Source organism: Scardinius erythrophthalmus (genome assembly GCF_964197995.2).
Source record: "Scardinius erythrophthalmus genome assembly, chromosome: 18".
Classification (NCBI taxonomy): domain Eukaryota; kingdom Metazoa; phylum Chordata; class Actinopteri; order Cypriniformes; family Leuciscidae; genus Scardinius; species Scardinius erythrophthalmus.
The window spans coordinates 5,237,408-5,254,937 of NC_138238.1; the positions used below are offsets into that span (position 1 = coordinate 5,237,408).

At 41.0% G+C, this 17,530-nt stretch overlaps 1 protein-coding gene across 19 annotated transcripts in view; it reads right to left on the reverse strand.

The window, feature by feature from the left end:
- Nucleotides 1-14,671, reverse strand: part of ebf3a (EBF transcription factor 3a) — a 92,241-nt gene extending 77,570 nt beyond the window's left edge. For 18 of the 19 annotated variants that reach the window (XM_081393020.1, XM_081393030.1, XM_081393018.1 and 15 more), the window contains exons 1-6: nucleotides 13,122-14,671; nucleotides 12,716-12,872; nucleotides 12,324-12,387; nucleotides 12,005-12,060; nucleotides 9,490-9,563; nucleotides 7,920-7,988 (exon numbers count right to left, since the gene is read on the reverse strand). In XM_081393020.1, coding sequence (XP_081249146.1) covers nucleotides 7,920-7,988; nucleotides 9,490-9,563; nucleotides 12,005-12,060; nucleotides 12,324-12,387; nucleotides 12,716-12,872; nucleotides 13,122-13,255 — 554 coding nt within the window. In that variant the 5' untranslated portion in view covers nucleotides 13,256-14,671. The remainder of the gene's footprint in view (nucleotides 1-7,919; nucleotides 7,989-9,489; nucleotides 9,564-12,004; nucleotides 12,061-12,323; nucleotides 12,388-12,715; nucleotides 12,873-13,121) is intronic. The other variant, XM_081393023.1, reaches the window with a different exon arrangement.
- Nucleotides 14,672-17,530: the final 2,859 nt, after the last annotated feature.

Here is a 17,530-nt window from a genome sequence, read left to right on the forward strand (position 1 = left end):
GTTGTGGGTGTGTATTCGCGAATATGAAAAGAGAACTGTACGGATCAAGCCAACATCCACCACAAAAAAAAGCAAGTTATCATGCTTTTACAGCCTAAAACACGCACGCACACACACACTGACATAGTGTTGACAGAATTAAACAGGACGCTCCGCACATGTAAAATAGACAATGTGGCCGAAAGGAAACCAAACACGTCAATTTAATTTAGCACGAAAACATTCTACGGCACCGCAGCGCTCGAGAACTAGAAACAACTGCAGAAGTAGTCAAAATAAAAAATAAACATTCAATTTAAAGCATTGTCAGCTACGTGCACATAAAGCAGATTCTGGTTTGAATTCTTTCACGGTGTGAAGTTTGAGCAAAACAGGTTGTGCTGTGGAAATGGGACACGTTGGCCGCATTCACAGAGGGAAGCGTCATGAACTTCGGACATGCATTCCATTCAGTCTTTCCTAAACCACGACTGATTCAATTTTCCCGGTTGTTATTCAAAGGAACGTGCACCCGCGCCGAGCTATTGTGTGACCGCACACCCTCTCCAACTGCCCGGGGTGAGTTTTTGTGTGCGTCTGCATGCATGTGTGGAATCACATTTTTACGTGTCTGTCGATAATCGCGCTTTATGCACGTGAATATTTGTTGCATGTGAATCCATGCGTGCATATGCATGTGTGTGCGCGTGTTGACACACTCAGCGGGGGTTTTCATATAGCCCAACAAAAGGGGAGTGTCGTTGCTTTGTGCGCTCAATCAAATAAAAGGGGCTTTTTAAAGCACATATGTCCCCTCCACGGAGTCCTGATTAGACTCTCAATATCTCCACCAGACACACGCACACACACAATGTCACTGGTTGTTGTAGTAAAACTATCATTTTCACATTTCTCTTCTACTTTTGCTTTCGCCCCGATTCAGCTTTTTCTCACCCTTAAGTGTGTGCATGGATTTTGTCTCTCACTATAGACTCCTCGGAGCCGACGTCTTCCGGGCCTTTGCAACACGTCTTACAACAACACAGTGCAGGGTTCCCTCCTGTCTACACATGCTAGAGCCATTTCCCCCTTCCCTTCTCACACACAGACCCACATGGCACCAAAAAAAAAAGGAAACGCACACACTGCCATTGCCAAGTACTATTAGCATGTAGCGGCTAAATCAAGACCATCACTGTCCCTGCTCTAGTCTCTAGAAGAAAAGAGAAAAGAAAAAGTTGCTCAAAACAATTAGCCTTTTTTTTTCTTACTTCGCCACCTGATGCCATCAAACTTGAATGTGCAAAATGATGTCATAGGCAGAGAGTGTTTTTGATTGGTTAAATTACAGAGACAAGGTGATATCTCTCAGGTGGAAGAGAGAAAAAATCTGTTATTACACTTTTTTTTTAAAAAAACAAGGTTCCTAAATGGTTCTCTGCAGCACTTCAGAATGTTTTTCCACCCTATTTTTCACTAGAGGGGTTTATAAAATGTAAAAGTCACTTTGGATAAAAGCATCTGTCAAATGTTTGAAAATGCGAATGTGGTTTGCTTTACTTATTTTCCTATTGTAATCAGGCTGCAAACATTGTTTGGAACCTTATTTTTAAAAGCGTACAACGATTATTTTTCAGATACGAAAGTGTTTATCTCTCTCCTTAGAGGACATTGTTGTGGAGAAGCCTGCTCTGGAGTTGTGTGCTGTCGGACATCTGCTAGGCCTTGACCCACTTCTACGTGCAAGCAATGTGTGGCAGCGCTAAGGTTTGGCTTTTTGACCGCAGAGGCTGTTTCTCATTTTCTGTGTGAGTGTGAGCTGAGTGCTAGCTGCCAAGGGCAGGTTAAGCTCTGCTTCTCCCCTCCTGTAGATCTGGCATCCCTTCAGTTCCTCGCATAAAAGGTGGCAATCTTCATTAAAACCTCTTACAGACAACTGTCAGTTATTCACCGTTAGAAAGAGCCAGCTGTTCTCACTCTCTCTCTCTCTCTCTCTTGATCCCTCTAGTGAGACGGAAGTCACTAGTTCATAACAGAGGAGTTTAGAAGCGTAGTCGGTTCTGAAGAGTTTCAAGGTGACAGTGTCATCCACGCTGCACGCAAAGGCATTTTTGTATATCATTATGTCGAAGAGAGACAAAAGAGCAATTAACAAATAATTACAAAAGATTTTTGGTCTACATTTCAAACACGCCAGCATAAGGAGAACCTTAAGTATGCTAATGATAAATCATTTGCATACTAGAAAACACTTGCCTTTTTTCTTACAATGTTTTTAAAAGAAAATCCTCAATTTATCAATGCAACATGGATTAATATTGAAATGGAAGAAAATATTCAATTTTATTTATTGCACATAATAAAAGACAGACTTGCCACTTTAGCAGCTCCAAATTTAATTGGAGTCGGTTTTTCCGACTAGGCCAGATATAGCAACATTGGGTCAGCCAATAACATGATCTTGAGATGGAGCTATCTGTTTTTTCCCACCCATGGCCGACAGGGGGAGTCTCTAAAACTTGTTTGAAAACAGTCATTCTTTTTTTAATTCACTTTGCTGCCTCTAGTGGTGCAGAAATGACACTGCACCTTTGACTAATGCCCCACACACATACATTGCAATAGGAAAGAGCAAAAAAGACAGAATGTAACCAGCAATTATTCACTAAAAACCTGTGCAAGAAACCTTTTACACAACCTACACCAAAGCAATACACTTGCAAACATCTTAGTATAGTCCTGTGTGACAGAAGGAACACTATTCTGAGTTATTTTCTTCTCGTAGTGGAGATCTACACTCTGCTTTCACTTTGGCCCATTGAAGGAAAAAACACAATCTCTCTCTCTTTCTCTCTCTCTGATGTTAGCAGAGGGTTTGCTGACTGTCTCATAAATAAGGAGTTGCTGTGCACACCTGTGTACCTGGAGCAGTGAGGCTGTTACCTGGCCAGAGATATATCTGCTGTCTGCAACCTCATTAATCAGGTCTAATGGAGCTCCGGCGCTCTCCTCCTCTCACACGTGTGTCTCTGTGAACATAAACACACATATACGTGCATGCACATCCTCCAAGACTGCTGTGGCTCTATTGTACAGTAGATACAAGGACTTTTCGAATAAAACATTCAAACACACACACGGTCCGTTGAATGTCACCTGGACAAGGTAAGATATAAATAAATACAAATATTCCTCTCGTGGCTGGAGGCAAAAGCGGCAGTTCAAGTGTCCTCTACCACTCAGTCATAGGCCTGTTTTGCACATCCTGCGCAGGTTTATTTCCAATTAACAGGGTGTTTGGGTGGGACACATCAGAGGGATCATCCTTTTATTTAAATAGCCTTTAGTTTACATCACAGCATGGTTTGCTGTTTGCTATTGCAAGTCAGAGTCACACAGTATTAGAGGGAGGGACATTCTCAGTCTAGAAAGCATTTGAGAAGACAACAATTTGGACAATGTCAGAAAAATGTGTAAAAATTGTACCTTTAGGGGTACAACAGGTTGTCGCTGGGACAGTGCCCTTAAAAGACAACGTCATATCTTGTCTAAAGGTGCATATTAGTACTTTAAAGTAGTAATATATACCTTTAAGGTACTACTTTAGCGGTAAATAAGGTACAAAAGATACTGCGGTTGTGCCCCGAAAGGTGTGATTTTTGCACATTTTTTCCATAAGGGCTCAGATTGGTGCAATAAATCTGCTAAAAGTGATTTTTGTCTATGTTTAGGAGAATGCAGAAGGATTCAAATCTACAAGACAAGGACTAAAGGTTAAACTCTGTGGTGTGTCTGCGAAACAGGCCTTTCTGTGAAGGAAAAAGACAGGCCGAGGAATTAACACTTAACACGGGCTTAATTACATCACGCAAGCGCTTGTGAAAACCTGCCATTCAAGTGCATTGGTAAATAAACCTCTCTTTACAGGTGATCCAAATGCGTCTCGCTCCAGACAGCCCTCTGTTCCAGCGCTGATATGTAATTAAAATCATCTCCAAAATTCTCCTCGACAGGACGGGCCCGAGCCAAAAATGTAAATGACATTAAGGGAGACAATGAATTGAATTTTGTTTAATGTCCCTTTTGCTGGTGCTAATTTACATAGCGCTTTTCCAACAAAAGCTCTGACCTTCTAAATGCTGGCATTTGCTCAGCTCTGAGAGAAGGCCTGTGTGTGGATGAGAGGGAGGAGGTCTTTTTAAGTAGCCTGGTCGGAGCAGATACAAACAAAAGGGCAAAAAAACGGAGGAACTATCTGAGTTGGTTTTTCAAGATTAAAAAAAATCTGCAACAGGCCGAATTTTTTATTTTATTTTTCCCCCAGCATATTGGCTCAAGGAAGACCTAGCTAATAACCAAGCGTAATCCCTTCTGGAAAGGTCCTTCGGTATGAAAAAAATTAATGAGTGTTTAGCTAAATCAGCATCGGGACCCAAATATTATGCGGCCTGAACAGGTGCAAAAGCCTCAGCGAAATGAGCTACATAAACAGTCCTGCTACACAACTGGCTGACAAAAAAAGTCAATCTCATGAATTATTCAGTTAAGGGAGGGGGTTGTCTGTCAGAGGTCAGCATGTCTTGACCTTTCTGACAGGAAGTGAAAGGGAGATCGGTTGGCTAGGAAAACCCTCATCGCTCTTGAGTCGGAGAGGTATTATTAGTTCTCGGACTGATACGGGGGCGGTAAATGATCCAACGCCTCGCTCTTGACGTGTGTTCAAGACATCACCTACAAGAGTTCAGGATCTAGCTGTAGAACTCCTCATTTCTGATGCTCAATCTATCTTTCAAAAATTCAGATGAATAATCTATGGAGAAGCAGGGTCGGGTTGTGAAATATTTAAAGATCCATCGAGGTTGAAATTTTGTAACAGCTGTGAAATACAACCAAGTTTTTTTTTCTCTTCTTCTTCTTCTTCTTCTTCTTCTCCTCGTGAAGAACCTAAAGCTGCACTAAAGTCCAAGAGAAATAGTATAAACAGATGTCTGGCTTGACTACAGGAAAATAGGACACATTTGGAATGATAAGTCTCCTAAACTCCATTGAAAATGCCAGAAGCGAGCGGGTGCCAGTTATTGTCCGAGCCCGTGCCAACGAGCAGTATGCCTGGCCCATGTGCCATCTGGGAGAATGTGGCTGAAAACGTTATTGATAATGGATCACCAGATCTTCTGGTCACCATCGCCATGTTTAGCAGAACATTCTCTCCCTCTATCTGTCTGTCTATCTATCCTCAGTCCAACCCAGTTAAATGTATTGATTGTAATGCAACCGACCCTTTCTTGTCCGCTCACGCAACTGCACTTTGGATCTACTTCCTGTGCGCGCAAACGCTTGTTTATAAACGGTGACCGAGCATGCACGTACCTTAGCTACGCATTAAACTCCCTCGTGTACTGTAACGTTCCCCTTTTTCCACAGAGACGAGAAAAAAGACGGACCTAACAAGACATTACCCCACAGGATTGGTTCTGTGATTACAAATTAGCTGTATATCATACACCCCACCTGCACGAACGCTTCAGTCATCTGAGGTTCGTGTTTCCGTGCGTTCCGGGCTCTCCCGGCCGCCTTGTTCTCCGAGCGTTGGATAAAATCATCTGTTCACAGTTGTGATATGCAGACAATGCAGTCGGCTAATGAAGTACATCTGCTTTTGTGATCTGACAGAACGGATCGGCCCTCTATGAAAATGATCCTCTCGAGTCTTTCAGACGCCTCACAATCAAAATGTGAGCTTTTTTATCCACCGTTTCAGCCTACCACAATATCCCTCCTTTTTGCCCAGTATCAGAGCTTCTTTGCACTGTTCTCCTTTTCCTCTTTTACTAGTGTTACACATATTGTTCGCCAGATTGAAGCACAAAGCGCCAAGACATCCGATCCATCCACCTCTATTTAGCCACGACACAAAGCCGAGCAATTTATGGGAAGAGTCAATGCGGTAAATATCAGTGAAACCCTGTAGTAAAGTGTTCATGTTTTTCTTTAAAGGTAAATACATTGTATAAGCCACAGTTGGGAGAATCGACTCTGACTGCCTGAGACTCCTTTCAGGATCCACTAAAAGGAAGTGATATGTGTTTTATCTTCTGTTCAGAAAACCAAAACAAATCCTCCTCCACCTCGCCGGGACTCCTCTTTTTTTTTTTTCTCCCTCCCTCCCCCCTTCCAGCTTTTCTTTCTCTTGCGGTTGAGTTACAGTGAGTGCATGAATGTCTGTCCTGTAACTAATTACTGTTCGCACACTGTCAGAGCTCTTCAGCACGTCTGTTTGAACAAGCTAATCATTTAATGCAGAGATAACAAAGGTTACCGAGATTGATTCACACTCTTTGAGAGTGTTTACAGAAGAAAATGTAAGGAACTCATATTCCCCTCCAAAAAAGGTTAAATAGAGGCTCTGTTCAAAAATCTAGTGGGCTGCCTACATTGGTAACATTTTAGGGCATCACAGGCGCACGTCATTATGCTTTAGCATTTATGCTACCTTCTAAGATAACATATTTTGGGCAAATTGCAAAGCAGCATTGCTTATTCATGGAAAGGCAAATCCCAGAATGCAATAAATAAATATACTTAAGATTAATTTGAAATCAAAAAGTATGATTTTTACATAGTACTTATTTGAGTTAAGTACAATGTAAGTACAGAGTAATAATATGAATTAACTACATGTAGTTACTATAGAGCTATGGTTAGCGTTCACTCACATTATTGTGTAGTACAGCAGGGTTTCCACTTCACGACCACATGACGTGAGAGCGGGAAATGCTCAGACCTCCAAACACGCAAGCACGGCCATAGCTTCAACGCACAGGGCATGAGTCCTTTTTTCCGACGCTTCACACTCTTCATGCATGCTGACTGACAGCGGCAACTGGTCACTGCTATTTGATTACTAATAAGAAAGATGTTCCCTCTGTCAGATACCAAACATTCCCTGCTAAGCAAACAGCTATTTCAGCAAGTCAAACATTAGCATTGCTATCCACTGGTGGCGCATATTTCGTTCACGGCTTTACCCATCATCTAACCCTCCAATCTAATTTCTCACTCAGTGGACAGACAAGTTTGTGATCGTGGGATAACTTTGCAACAGCTACGGCAAGAAAACAAGAGAGAGAGAGACGGTTGCTGCTGGCAGCACTTGATGCTTATTCATGGCTCTTTACAGCAGATGGAAACAGAGTCTCTCCTGGCTTTACAGAGCAAGGTAGGCTTGTTCTAGCTCACTAATCTCCAAGAGGCCCGGACTGGAGGAGCCAGCGCTCCCTGTCACATTTACCGTTTCAACCGCGAGTCCAAGAACTGCCCTGCCGTAATCCACGTACGTGCTGCCACTACAGGGATAATTGGACAAAAAGGAAGAAGTGTAAGACTCGCCGAGTAAGTGTAACCTTCAGCCATACTCACAAAGAGAAACATAAGCTGCAAAAAAAAAAGAAAGAACGTCAATTACCCACTCGGCGGGAGCCGGTGTGTTTGAACACGCTTTCCCTAATGTGATCAACATGCAACCGCCAACAGCCAGCCCAGAAACATTACTCATTTCCCACCGGCAGCACTACAGAGCGCAACGTAAAGACACCTTTTTGCCTCAAACATGCGCGCTGCAGACGCAACGTTCCTGCTCTGTTGCGGAACGCAGTCGTGCCACAAAGCCAGCGAGAGGCAGTGCACTGTTTACAGAGAACATAAGCAGAGCTGCTGTTAACAAATTAGGATGAAAGAGTTGTGAGTTTAAAACCAAACGCTCTCTAGATCGCAAGTCTCGGGGAAAGTGCTTCCCTGACAACTCACCAGCAATTACACGGTCCCCAAAGACACCCTCGGGTTTCCACATCAACACACCTGCACAACAACACAGGGCAAACCCAGGCCGGGACGCTGGGCCGCAGCGCCCTATACACTCACAGAAGCAGACAGAGTCTTACCTGTCGATGATCACGGGATCTGAGGGCGTTTCGTTCCTGTTTCCGCAGCTTTTTTTGTCACAACACCGACTTGTGGAGACGAACACAGGGAGAGAGAGAGAGAGAGAAGACAAGACATGAGATGAGATATGAGAGAATCAGCTAACAGCTTGCATGTGTCTTTGGTCTTCGAGCACCGTGTGTTTAGATTTATTCATCTGACACGCTCTCTCGTCCTCTTTTCTAGCTAACCGCGAGGTGTTTGGCGTAGGTTCTGGCAGAGCCTGATGGTGTTGGTGGCTGCGGTTCTCGCAGATGCGGGCGGCGGGTAAACACGGAGCCCGGCGCTGTGGCTGAAGGAGGGAAAACAGCATGTTTTTAGTGTTTGTCTTAGTGCTGAGAGGAGGAGAGGGGGTGCCAGGAGGCTGGGAGGGGGGGAAAGCTCTCTCTCAGCCCCAGCTTTTGTTTACCTCTAATTGTCAAGCTGTTGTGTCTGGAGAGGATGCAAGATGCCACCTTCAACCAGGATTTCTGTGGGGCACTTATTAATTACCAGCTCAAAAAGCCTCCATCAGTCTCCTACAATGTGCCAATGCCTCCATTTTGAGGCCCTGAAGATGCTTCCATTATGCTTTCTTTAATTAATGTTGGAATTACTGAGATAAAAAAAAAAAAATGTTATGCCTCTTGAATTTAAAGAAGCCCACTTGTATAATGGTTACATGTCTAAGTGAGCTAAATTAACACCATATGGTATGGAAAACATGTAAAGCTCCTTAAAGCTGACAGCTAAAGTGATTAAAGTATGTCTATGGACCTCTGCTTGGGACTCGGAAACGCATCTGTGCGGTTTGACGCACGCAACAGAGTGCGATGCGAGGAACTTTCTTTATCGGTAAATACGGCTCCGTAAACTCTCAAAAGTTTGAAGCGTTATTATATTGAGCGCAGAAGGATGTGGCTTGACCTCTGAACAAGCTTCTGATTCTTTTCCGATTTGGTGGGGAATTGAGTGCTTGCTTCCATACGTGTTGGGTTCTCTTCTAGTGCAGTTATTTTATTTAATGTCCTTTTTACTTTTAAATTAACCGTCTGTGGCGCGCGCGTAAAAATCAGAACAGACAAAGTGGCGCACGGTCAAATTGCTGAGGATGAAAAGCCACTATCCAAAAGGCCCCAGTACGCACACACGCGTCTGCATGTGTGTGTGTGTGTGAATTTCATTTTATCCTCTATAGTATTAAAAGTCCAGTGAGAGCATTCGTAAATCCGATGTCACCAAATGATTCAGTCAAATTTGCGCTTTTGAAGTAGAACTTCTGAAACTCGCAGAGCAGGACGCAAAGCGAACCGTAAATCATTATGAATAAGCCGCCTGACAATTCTGAACATTTGGATTCTTTTCAGCGTATCCAGGCAGATCTATTCAGGGATTCATTGATTTTCTGTAAGGCTGATGCTCGGAGGCCTGGATAGGCCTACATCGTGTGCGTTACGCATTTATGAAAACATGACAAGACATTATGGCTGATAAAATACAATAATGCAGTCGAGTGTAATGGTTTATAATTATCTGAAAATATTTTCTTACCTGCACATAATTTCGTGTGTGAGAAGAACTCGGCACATTTCTGGGTTTTTGTCTTGTCCTTCATAAATAATAGCCTTAAAATAAAAGTAACAGTGAATATCTTCAAGAGGATTGCACACATGGTAAAATATAACAGTCAAAATTTTAAATATAAAACTTAATTTCTCCATTAAAAAAAAAAAAAATTGGACCTAATAAAATAAAATGTGGTTTATGGTACAAAGTTCAGGTTCATCAATTAAAAATTGACATGAGAAGGTGCGTAAATAAAATCCATTTAGCCCACATACATTGTTAAACAATGTTTTATCTGTAAACCAACACACATGCCCACATTCTAGATAGAGATAACCTTTGTGTTATTAATTTGCATAAATAAATATGATGTTTGAAATGAATAACAACACTTGGCCGGTCATTGCGATGACAAATTATACCACATGCATATCACTTTAGAAATGAAGAGTCGCATATGTTTCTGTTTAGATCTTTGCGCTATTTATTTGGGGAATGATAATAGAAATCACATAGTTGTCGCTTCTCCGACGCAGATGGCCGCGGTAAATAATACCCATAACCGTACACATCAACGCGGTTATAATCTGCAGATATTTAGGGGTAGAGTGCTAATGGGCAATCTGTTGTTTATTTTGAGCCGCTAACAATGATTTTTCTTTAGATAAAAAGCGGTGTCGGGGGGTACGCTTGAGTAATTTTTGAGCATTGGCTTTAACAGATGGCGTTTGGAGCTGTAGGTGCGCACGGGCCTTGGTGTTTTTTGCGCGTTCTGTCTCACTCTCTCTTTCTCTCTCTCCCTCCCTCCCTCCCTGTTTGCCCTGCTCCCGTTATGATGTACTGTGCAAGAGCGCACTCCAACGCGTCCTTCCGTGGGATCCGTGGGGCGCGTTGGAGTGCGCTCTTGCACAACACATCATTGTAATAATAATAAAACGATATATTAAATAATATATAAATACACAAACAGTACTGTCGGTACATATAAATGTATGAAAATCCAAGCCCTGCTGTATATCTACACATTAAAGTAAAAAAAAAAAATGCAAGCTTAATGTGCGTAAATAAGCACGGAGCGAAAATAAATTGCATTAAAAAATATGAGAACTTATAATAAAGTATAGTCGCAATTAGGTCACTTTTGAATTTTAATTTGCCAACTGCATGCTAAATCAAGCGTTGGTTTCTAATTTTGATGTCATTAATTTTATTAATGAATTTTATTAGGTCATATCTAACAAACGTCTAGAAATTGCAAATAACAAAACGAGCACTGGGTTGAATTTATCAGACATTATTTGACGTATCCTTATTTTTCCACGCCTGCCTCTCACTGAAAATATACGGAAAACCATAAAGTGTCTGTTCAGCGCCATTGACTCTTTGATCATGTTCAGCTCCATTCAGAGGCGCCTCAGATAAAACCTTCATATTTTCTGTCCTGTGATGCCAAACGATGGATAAACTACAGATAACAAGAGCCTCAAAATCAAGCTAAAGATCCGCCCTGTTCTTTACTATGAGAGGCTGAAATGGACAATGGGAATGAGCTGAGAGTGATTTCAGAGAACATCAGAGCACAATATGAACTCAAGTGTCTGTCTCACGCCTGGAGCTTTATTTTTACGCCTTTAACCAGATCTGATTACATCACTACAAAAGTGCGTTTTCACGAGCGATATAAACGACACACGAACATTTAGTAACTGAATGCCAATTTATAAATATTGCACTGCCAAAAAAAAGACAAAAAAGTGCATTTTAAATATTTATTTTATTTCATATGCTGTGATGTAAAATTATTAAAATAATGTATGCATTATAAAAGTACACGCATATGAGCTAGATATTGTCTCAGATTAATAAGATTGAATAAAAACAACATAATTGAGCGCAATGCACATATATGGGTTTTGACTATTATGCTTTGCGAGGGTGAGACTTTAATGTGGCTTATAAAATACTAATCCGCGTAAATTATAACACTTTAGGTTATTTGTGTCTTTATCCTCAGAAAATATGTATATGTTTTATATTTTAAATGCGTAATTTAAAATCTATATATATATATAAATGTAAACACATTTTTTTGTGTGTGCCCCACACTATTTCATTAATCCGCAATGAATTATCAAGCAGTTACAAGAGAAGAAAAACGTGGTAATGTGATTCATATTAAATTAAATCCGCCAAATAACCTCCCCCCATTAATCAGAGCAACCCAAAATGAGCCACGGCTTTACATTAGTGTCCATGCAAGTACAAGTAAATATAGCAAGTTAAAGCAGCAATATCAATAAATTGCACTGCATCTCCAATAAATGATACATATAAAGAAGATGTATTTGCTTATCCTGTATTTACTTCTAGAAACATGAACAATGTAGCCTAATGTAAAGCACGTGCAACAGAAACTTACACACACACACACACACACACACACACACAGATTATAAATATAAATACACAGATACACGCAAGAGAAAAGAAAAGTTCTTACCTGTTTTGTCATGGAATCGATTAACCGAACATAAAGATCCTGTTCTGTTCTGACGCCTGTGGGAAATTATTTTTTGTTTTTCAATGTGGAAAAAGTCTGGTGTAAAAAACTATACAACGCTCCCTCGGAAAAAGAAAAAAAAAATAGAAAGTATTCTTGAAATTCACTAATAAAAAAAAATTAGAATTCTACTAGAATTACATTTGTGGAATAAACTGAACTACATTTTTAGTAAACTGAATGTAAGTCAATACGGCTCCATTGAGCGAATAAAACACTTGTAAATCTATCCCTGCTGAATAGAGAAATTTACACTTACCGTTGCTGTACAATAGTTGTAGTTTGTAATGTATCCCATTGTTAGTTTTTTCACTGTTAGGTTCCTGAAAATAAGCATTTGTTTGGGGTCAGATTGGCATTATTGGGCTGCTGAGAATTTTATTTTGATATATTTATGAAATGCATGCATTTTTGTCTGTATGCATGTACATATTTAAGCCTTTATCCAGCAACTCTATTTCAAGTTTGCTATTTTAGTAGAATAATTCCTGGCAATAATGTGTATAATGCATATCTAATTTTGTTTTGTTTTGTTTTGTTATCTCTGTGATATCCATCAAAAGTGTTTTATGGCGCACGTGTTTCCAAAGATCTAGAGATGTGGAAGTTTTAAGGTGAAAATTCAGAGCTGTATTCCAGAGTGGCGCTTACTTTATCCTTTTCCACAAAGTCCACAAAAGCTGTCCTTTCGATCTCCACTGGCTGTCCCTGTCTGTCATAAAGCGCCAGGACGAAGTGGAAAAAATTGGATTTTCTGAGGTTGGATGGCGGTTGTTTCTCATAATGCGCCCGTGCCAGACCAACTCCACTGCGGGGAAAACAAGACACCAGTGTGGGTTAAAACAACAGGCGTACACACTTGAGATCTGGATAGATGTAGATAGAATGAAAACATGGGAGAATTCTTGATTTGTCACTTAAACTGTAATATGATGTAATGAACAGGGGAAAGCGGCGAAGAGGTGCATGGGGAGAGTGTAATTGATACATGGCATATTGGGGATTTAGGGGTCGATCTGAGAAATGCATTAAAAATCGGATGATTTGGCAAACGTACCTCTGGGCGGCCGTGTTCGCATCCACCACCCCAGCCGTGTGCATCCACGATCGGACCGAATTCATGCCACTGCCCAGCGGTTCCTCTTTCATAGTGGTCCCCCCTCTCGGTATATTTTCCTGAATCCCAAACATTAAAACAGTTCGCGTGCAACCCACTTCCAGCCAAAGAGATGAAATGAGAGTGTGAGCGAGGGCGCGTCGTTTCTCCAAGAAGCCCCTTCGGATAGCAGTAAGAGTTTGTTTGGGATTTGTCGAAAAGAGAAGAAGAATAAGAAGAAGAAGAAAAAAGCAGTCCCGATTCCTTCTTCAGTCCGTCCTGCGTTGGCACCACATGAACGATTCAGTGCGTAAAGATTCTCAAGCCTCTCCAGCAGCTTGTTTGGATAGATGAAGATCCTCCCGTGGAAGAAGCGAAACAACTCGCGCAAATAGCAGGGATATTAGAGTTGTTTTAATTCAGTTAAACATTTCTCGCAACTTTCTGTGGTGGTTGTTGTTGCTGTTGATGAGGATGATGATGATGGTGATGATGCTCTTAGCTTGGTGGCATTCTATAACAACAGCATCAAAAAAGGCTTCGGGACACTGCTGAATCCACCACTTCTGGCTCCAAAAGACAAATAAACGCGTAAATGATCACCGTGGAGGTGTTCCCGGACACGGGAGAGGATGATGAGGGGCCTTTAGCGCGTCTTTGCAGAATGGATGGAAGCATACAAAACTCAACCCTCTATCCCCCAGGACTGGAACCTTTCCCGGGAGCCAAAAACTCCAGACCCACGGGATCCACGCTGTCAGAGGATGACGCGCACGGAGGCGTGGCTTTGCCCATACATGGAGAGGATTGAAGCTTCCTGTCGCTGGGCTTTAAGCTTGGACCGTGAGTACACACAAGACTAGAGTCGCTGCTGCTGCTGCTGCTGCTACTGCTTTTCCAGTGAACATCATGTCAAGTAATCATCAGAGAGGAACAAAAATGAATGATAACGAAAGCCCGCGAATAAAGCGCGGCGCGCAGGAACTATATATTCTGAGAAACTGCCATGCAAGTTTATAGAGTGCAAAAGAGGGGAGAAAAAAAAAAGGGCACTGACCACCCATCCGCTGCAACTGTTTCCAGAATAAAATTCTTACAGGGCCATCATCCTCCTCATCATCATCACAATGACAGTGCCAAACGTCCCGGGCGCGTAATTGACTAAATCGATTCACTAGTTTCTCCTTTGATTACTCTGAAGTCAGGAATGTGTACTGGCATTTTAAGACTAGATGCTCCTTATAATAAACACCCTGGGCATCTGCATAATGGCGTAATGCGCGTCTTAAATTATGGGAACACTGACTGCTTGAATCTAACACACACAGTTTGCGTGCGTGGAGCGAAACGAGGCGATGTCAAACTCCTAGTCCTCGTGCGTACGCGCTTAATTTTGTAAATTATTGCAGAATTACATCTGAAACTGTGAAAGGACTCGGGGGAAACATTGCGTCCACCCTCTCCTTCTATGCGCAAGAAGTAGGATGTCTTTTGTAATAAAAATATAATCATTTATCAGAACAATAAGGGTCATTTTTTTCCTTCGTTTCGTAAGGTGCTCGTGATATTGGCAGCCAGTGCATGTATGTTAATATTTGAATTAATGGGCGAAAATGGAAGTCCGATGTTGGTTATCTGGGGACCCTGTGCGCTGGAGGGAGGGATGGATGGATGGATGGACGGAGAGAGGAGAAGAGAGATGTGTTTTACACAGCAATCTATTCTGCTAGTGTTGGGGGTTAATGACTATTGCCAAAGATAAGTGAATTATCAAAGCTGTTGCTCTTGCCTCGACTCAAAATCCATCACATTGCATCGTCGTCTAATTAAATACGTAAGTAATAAAATTATATTTTACGACAATTTAAGATTGATATGCTTTTTGTCTTTAATTCGCAATGACTTTGATCCATGCATACGCTGAATGCCTCTGTGAACTTTAATGTTAAATGGCACTCTAGGCAGCAAATGATTATTATTTTGTATCATTATTACACGTTTATCTTAATTACGAAACAGTTGTTTTTTGTTTCACGTAAAGTGTTCTTATAATTATTGTTATCAAAAATGATAATTACGTGTGTGCTAATAAATGAATCTAAAGTATCCGTAGCCCTATTTGGCATGTGATATCTTTTTAATCTATTTTTTTTTTATCAAATTTTTATTATTTTTCCAAACCCTATTCTATCTATCTAACTTACCATAATAAATATTTCAGGTTTGCTAATTCTAGGCCTAATCTACAGTATCTCTAATACAGATTACACACCAAAGCGATTTCAATCTGATTACCAAATTAGGGTTTTAGTCTAAATCCCTTTAAATCTGATACTGTTGACTAGAGAAGTTTAACAATCCCATCGCGTAGGTAACGATCCCGTCCTAAAAAGGAGTTTTAAACCTTATTTGACAACAAATGCAGCTGCCCCTCTATTTTGGAAGATATTAGGCGAAAATGAATGCAAATCTGTGTTCAGAAGCCATCTGGCCGGAGACTGGAGAATCAGCTGCTCGCCTGAATCCATCTCGGCTCATTTCTGAGGCTCATCTGGAGCCCGGAGCCAAAGCGTGCAAAATGCGCTCTTTAATTCACCAACTTTCACTTTCACTCCTCGACGTTCGGAAATTAAGTGCGCGACAAATTTTATGACACCAAAAATCCGGTGTGTTTATTCTGAAACCGATTTAATTGCGTTTTGCATTTCGCAAGTGTCAGATGTCAGTTTTTATTATGCAAAAAAAAAAAAAAAAAAAAAAAAAATGTGCCAGATTAAAAGCGCATCTAAAATAATCTTCAAAATATTCCGTGGGGAAAAAAAATATATGATTGCAAGCATAATAGTAATAATAATAGGCTAATGAAAAAAATAAAATTGATTTGTGTATTAAATATTTAGACCTTTAATATCTTTAATTGTTGACGATAATGATGTTACATTATCAGTTCCATGTTTTGGTTTATGGGTTCTTTTTTGAATTGTTTTAGAAAACAATCTGTCTAAAAGAACCTTAAATATTCTACTATGACAAAAAGCTTTATTTTTCTTAAAAAAAAACTGAACGCTGCGGATTGAGCTCTGTTCTGTCTGCCCATGTTAGATCTTATTTGGGGAGATGTACTAACCGAGCGCGCGGGACAAAGGAAAAGTTAGTCATGCAGAAGGTGTGTGTGGGTTTGAATAAGATTTGTTCGGCGTTGCCAAGACCTCCCGAAGAAACGACCCTCCTCCTTATTGTGTGTGAAGTGTTCCTTTTGTGTGAATTTACGGGGTGAGGCTCCAATGATCCCCAACAAATTTGCATTTAAATAGCGACATCAACCGATTCGCGTGCCACACACCAGTGGCTTTCCCAGATGTCAAGGCAAAGTCAGTCAGATGGCCAGTGCCCAGATGTCCCCTCCACGCATCATACCAGCGCACCACGACTTTCCTATTTGCATCTTTGCGCCACGGCCAGATCTTCCAAAGCCCATTTTTAATCTTAAAGGTCTGGAGCAGAATGACACCTGCAAAACTCCAGAGAAGCTAGAGAAGAGGCATGGCTATAGTCAAATTGCTTGGAGAGGGCCTGTCTGTCTCCAACATCACAGAAAAGCGTTGACATGTGCGTTCGGGCTGGTAATGGCATTGATACAAGAAATTAAATTAGCAGTGCTGAGATTCTGGGTTAAAGCTTGTGCGTAAAATCGGACAACTGACCACTCAGAGAGCACGCCATGTAGTGAAAGGCGTGTACCAGCTCATCATAACCAACGCAGAGCTGCGTTAAGAAAGATGATTTATCAATCCAAGAGCACAAGTTTCTGGGTTTAAAGCGCATCTGCCAGCTCCAGACTTCCCAGTTCATCACAATATGTTACAGAGGCTATTTTCGGGCTCTAGAGTGGAAGCAAACGAGAATCAACATTTCACATTTGCATGTTTTTAAAACCAAGTCCTCTTATGCTAAGACTCGAAAAAGAAAAAAATATATATATATATATTTATATATTATTTTTGTAATGGGTTTATCTAAAAGGGAATGTGAGAGAGAAAGAGAGAGAGAGAGAGGGAGAGAGAGATGGAAATCAAAGCAGCGTAAACGTCAGTGCATGACAAACAGGGAGAATCAATCATTCGTCTTTGCATCTTTAAACTGTTGCATATTTTCCCTTCGCCTTAATCATGACAACTAATTACATCGTTAATGATCAGAAAAGGGAAAAATGAGGGCAAATAAAATCTTGATGAATTATGTGCATTGCTATTAGTGTCAAGTCATCATTTCAGTTAACAGTTTATTATTGTTTCTTGCGCCATTATATAAAATTGTGCTTAAAAAACGCAGATATTCCATAAAATCATGTTGGCTATTTTTTATGTTTT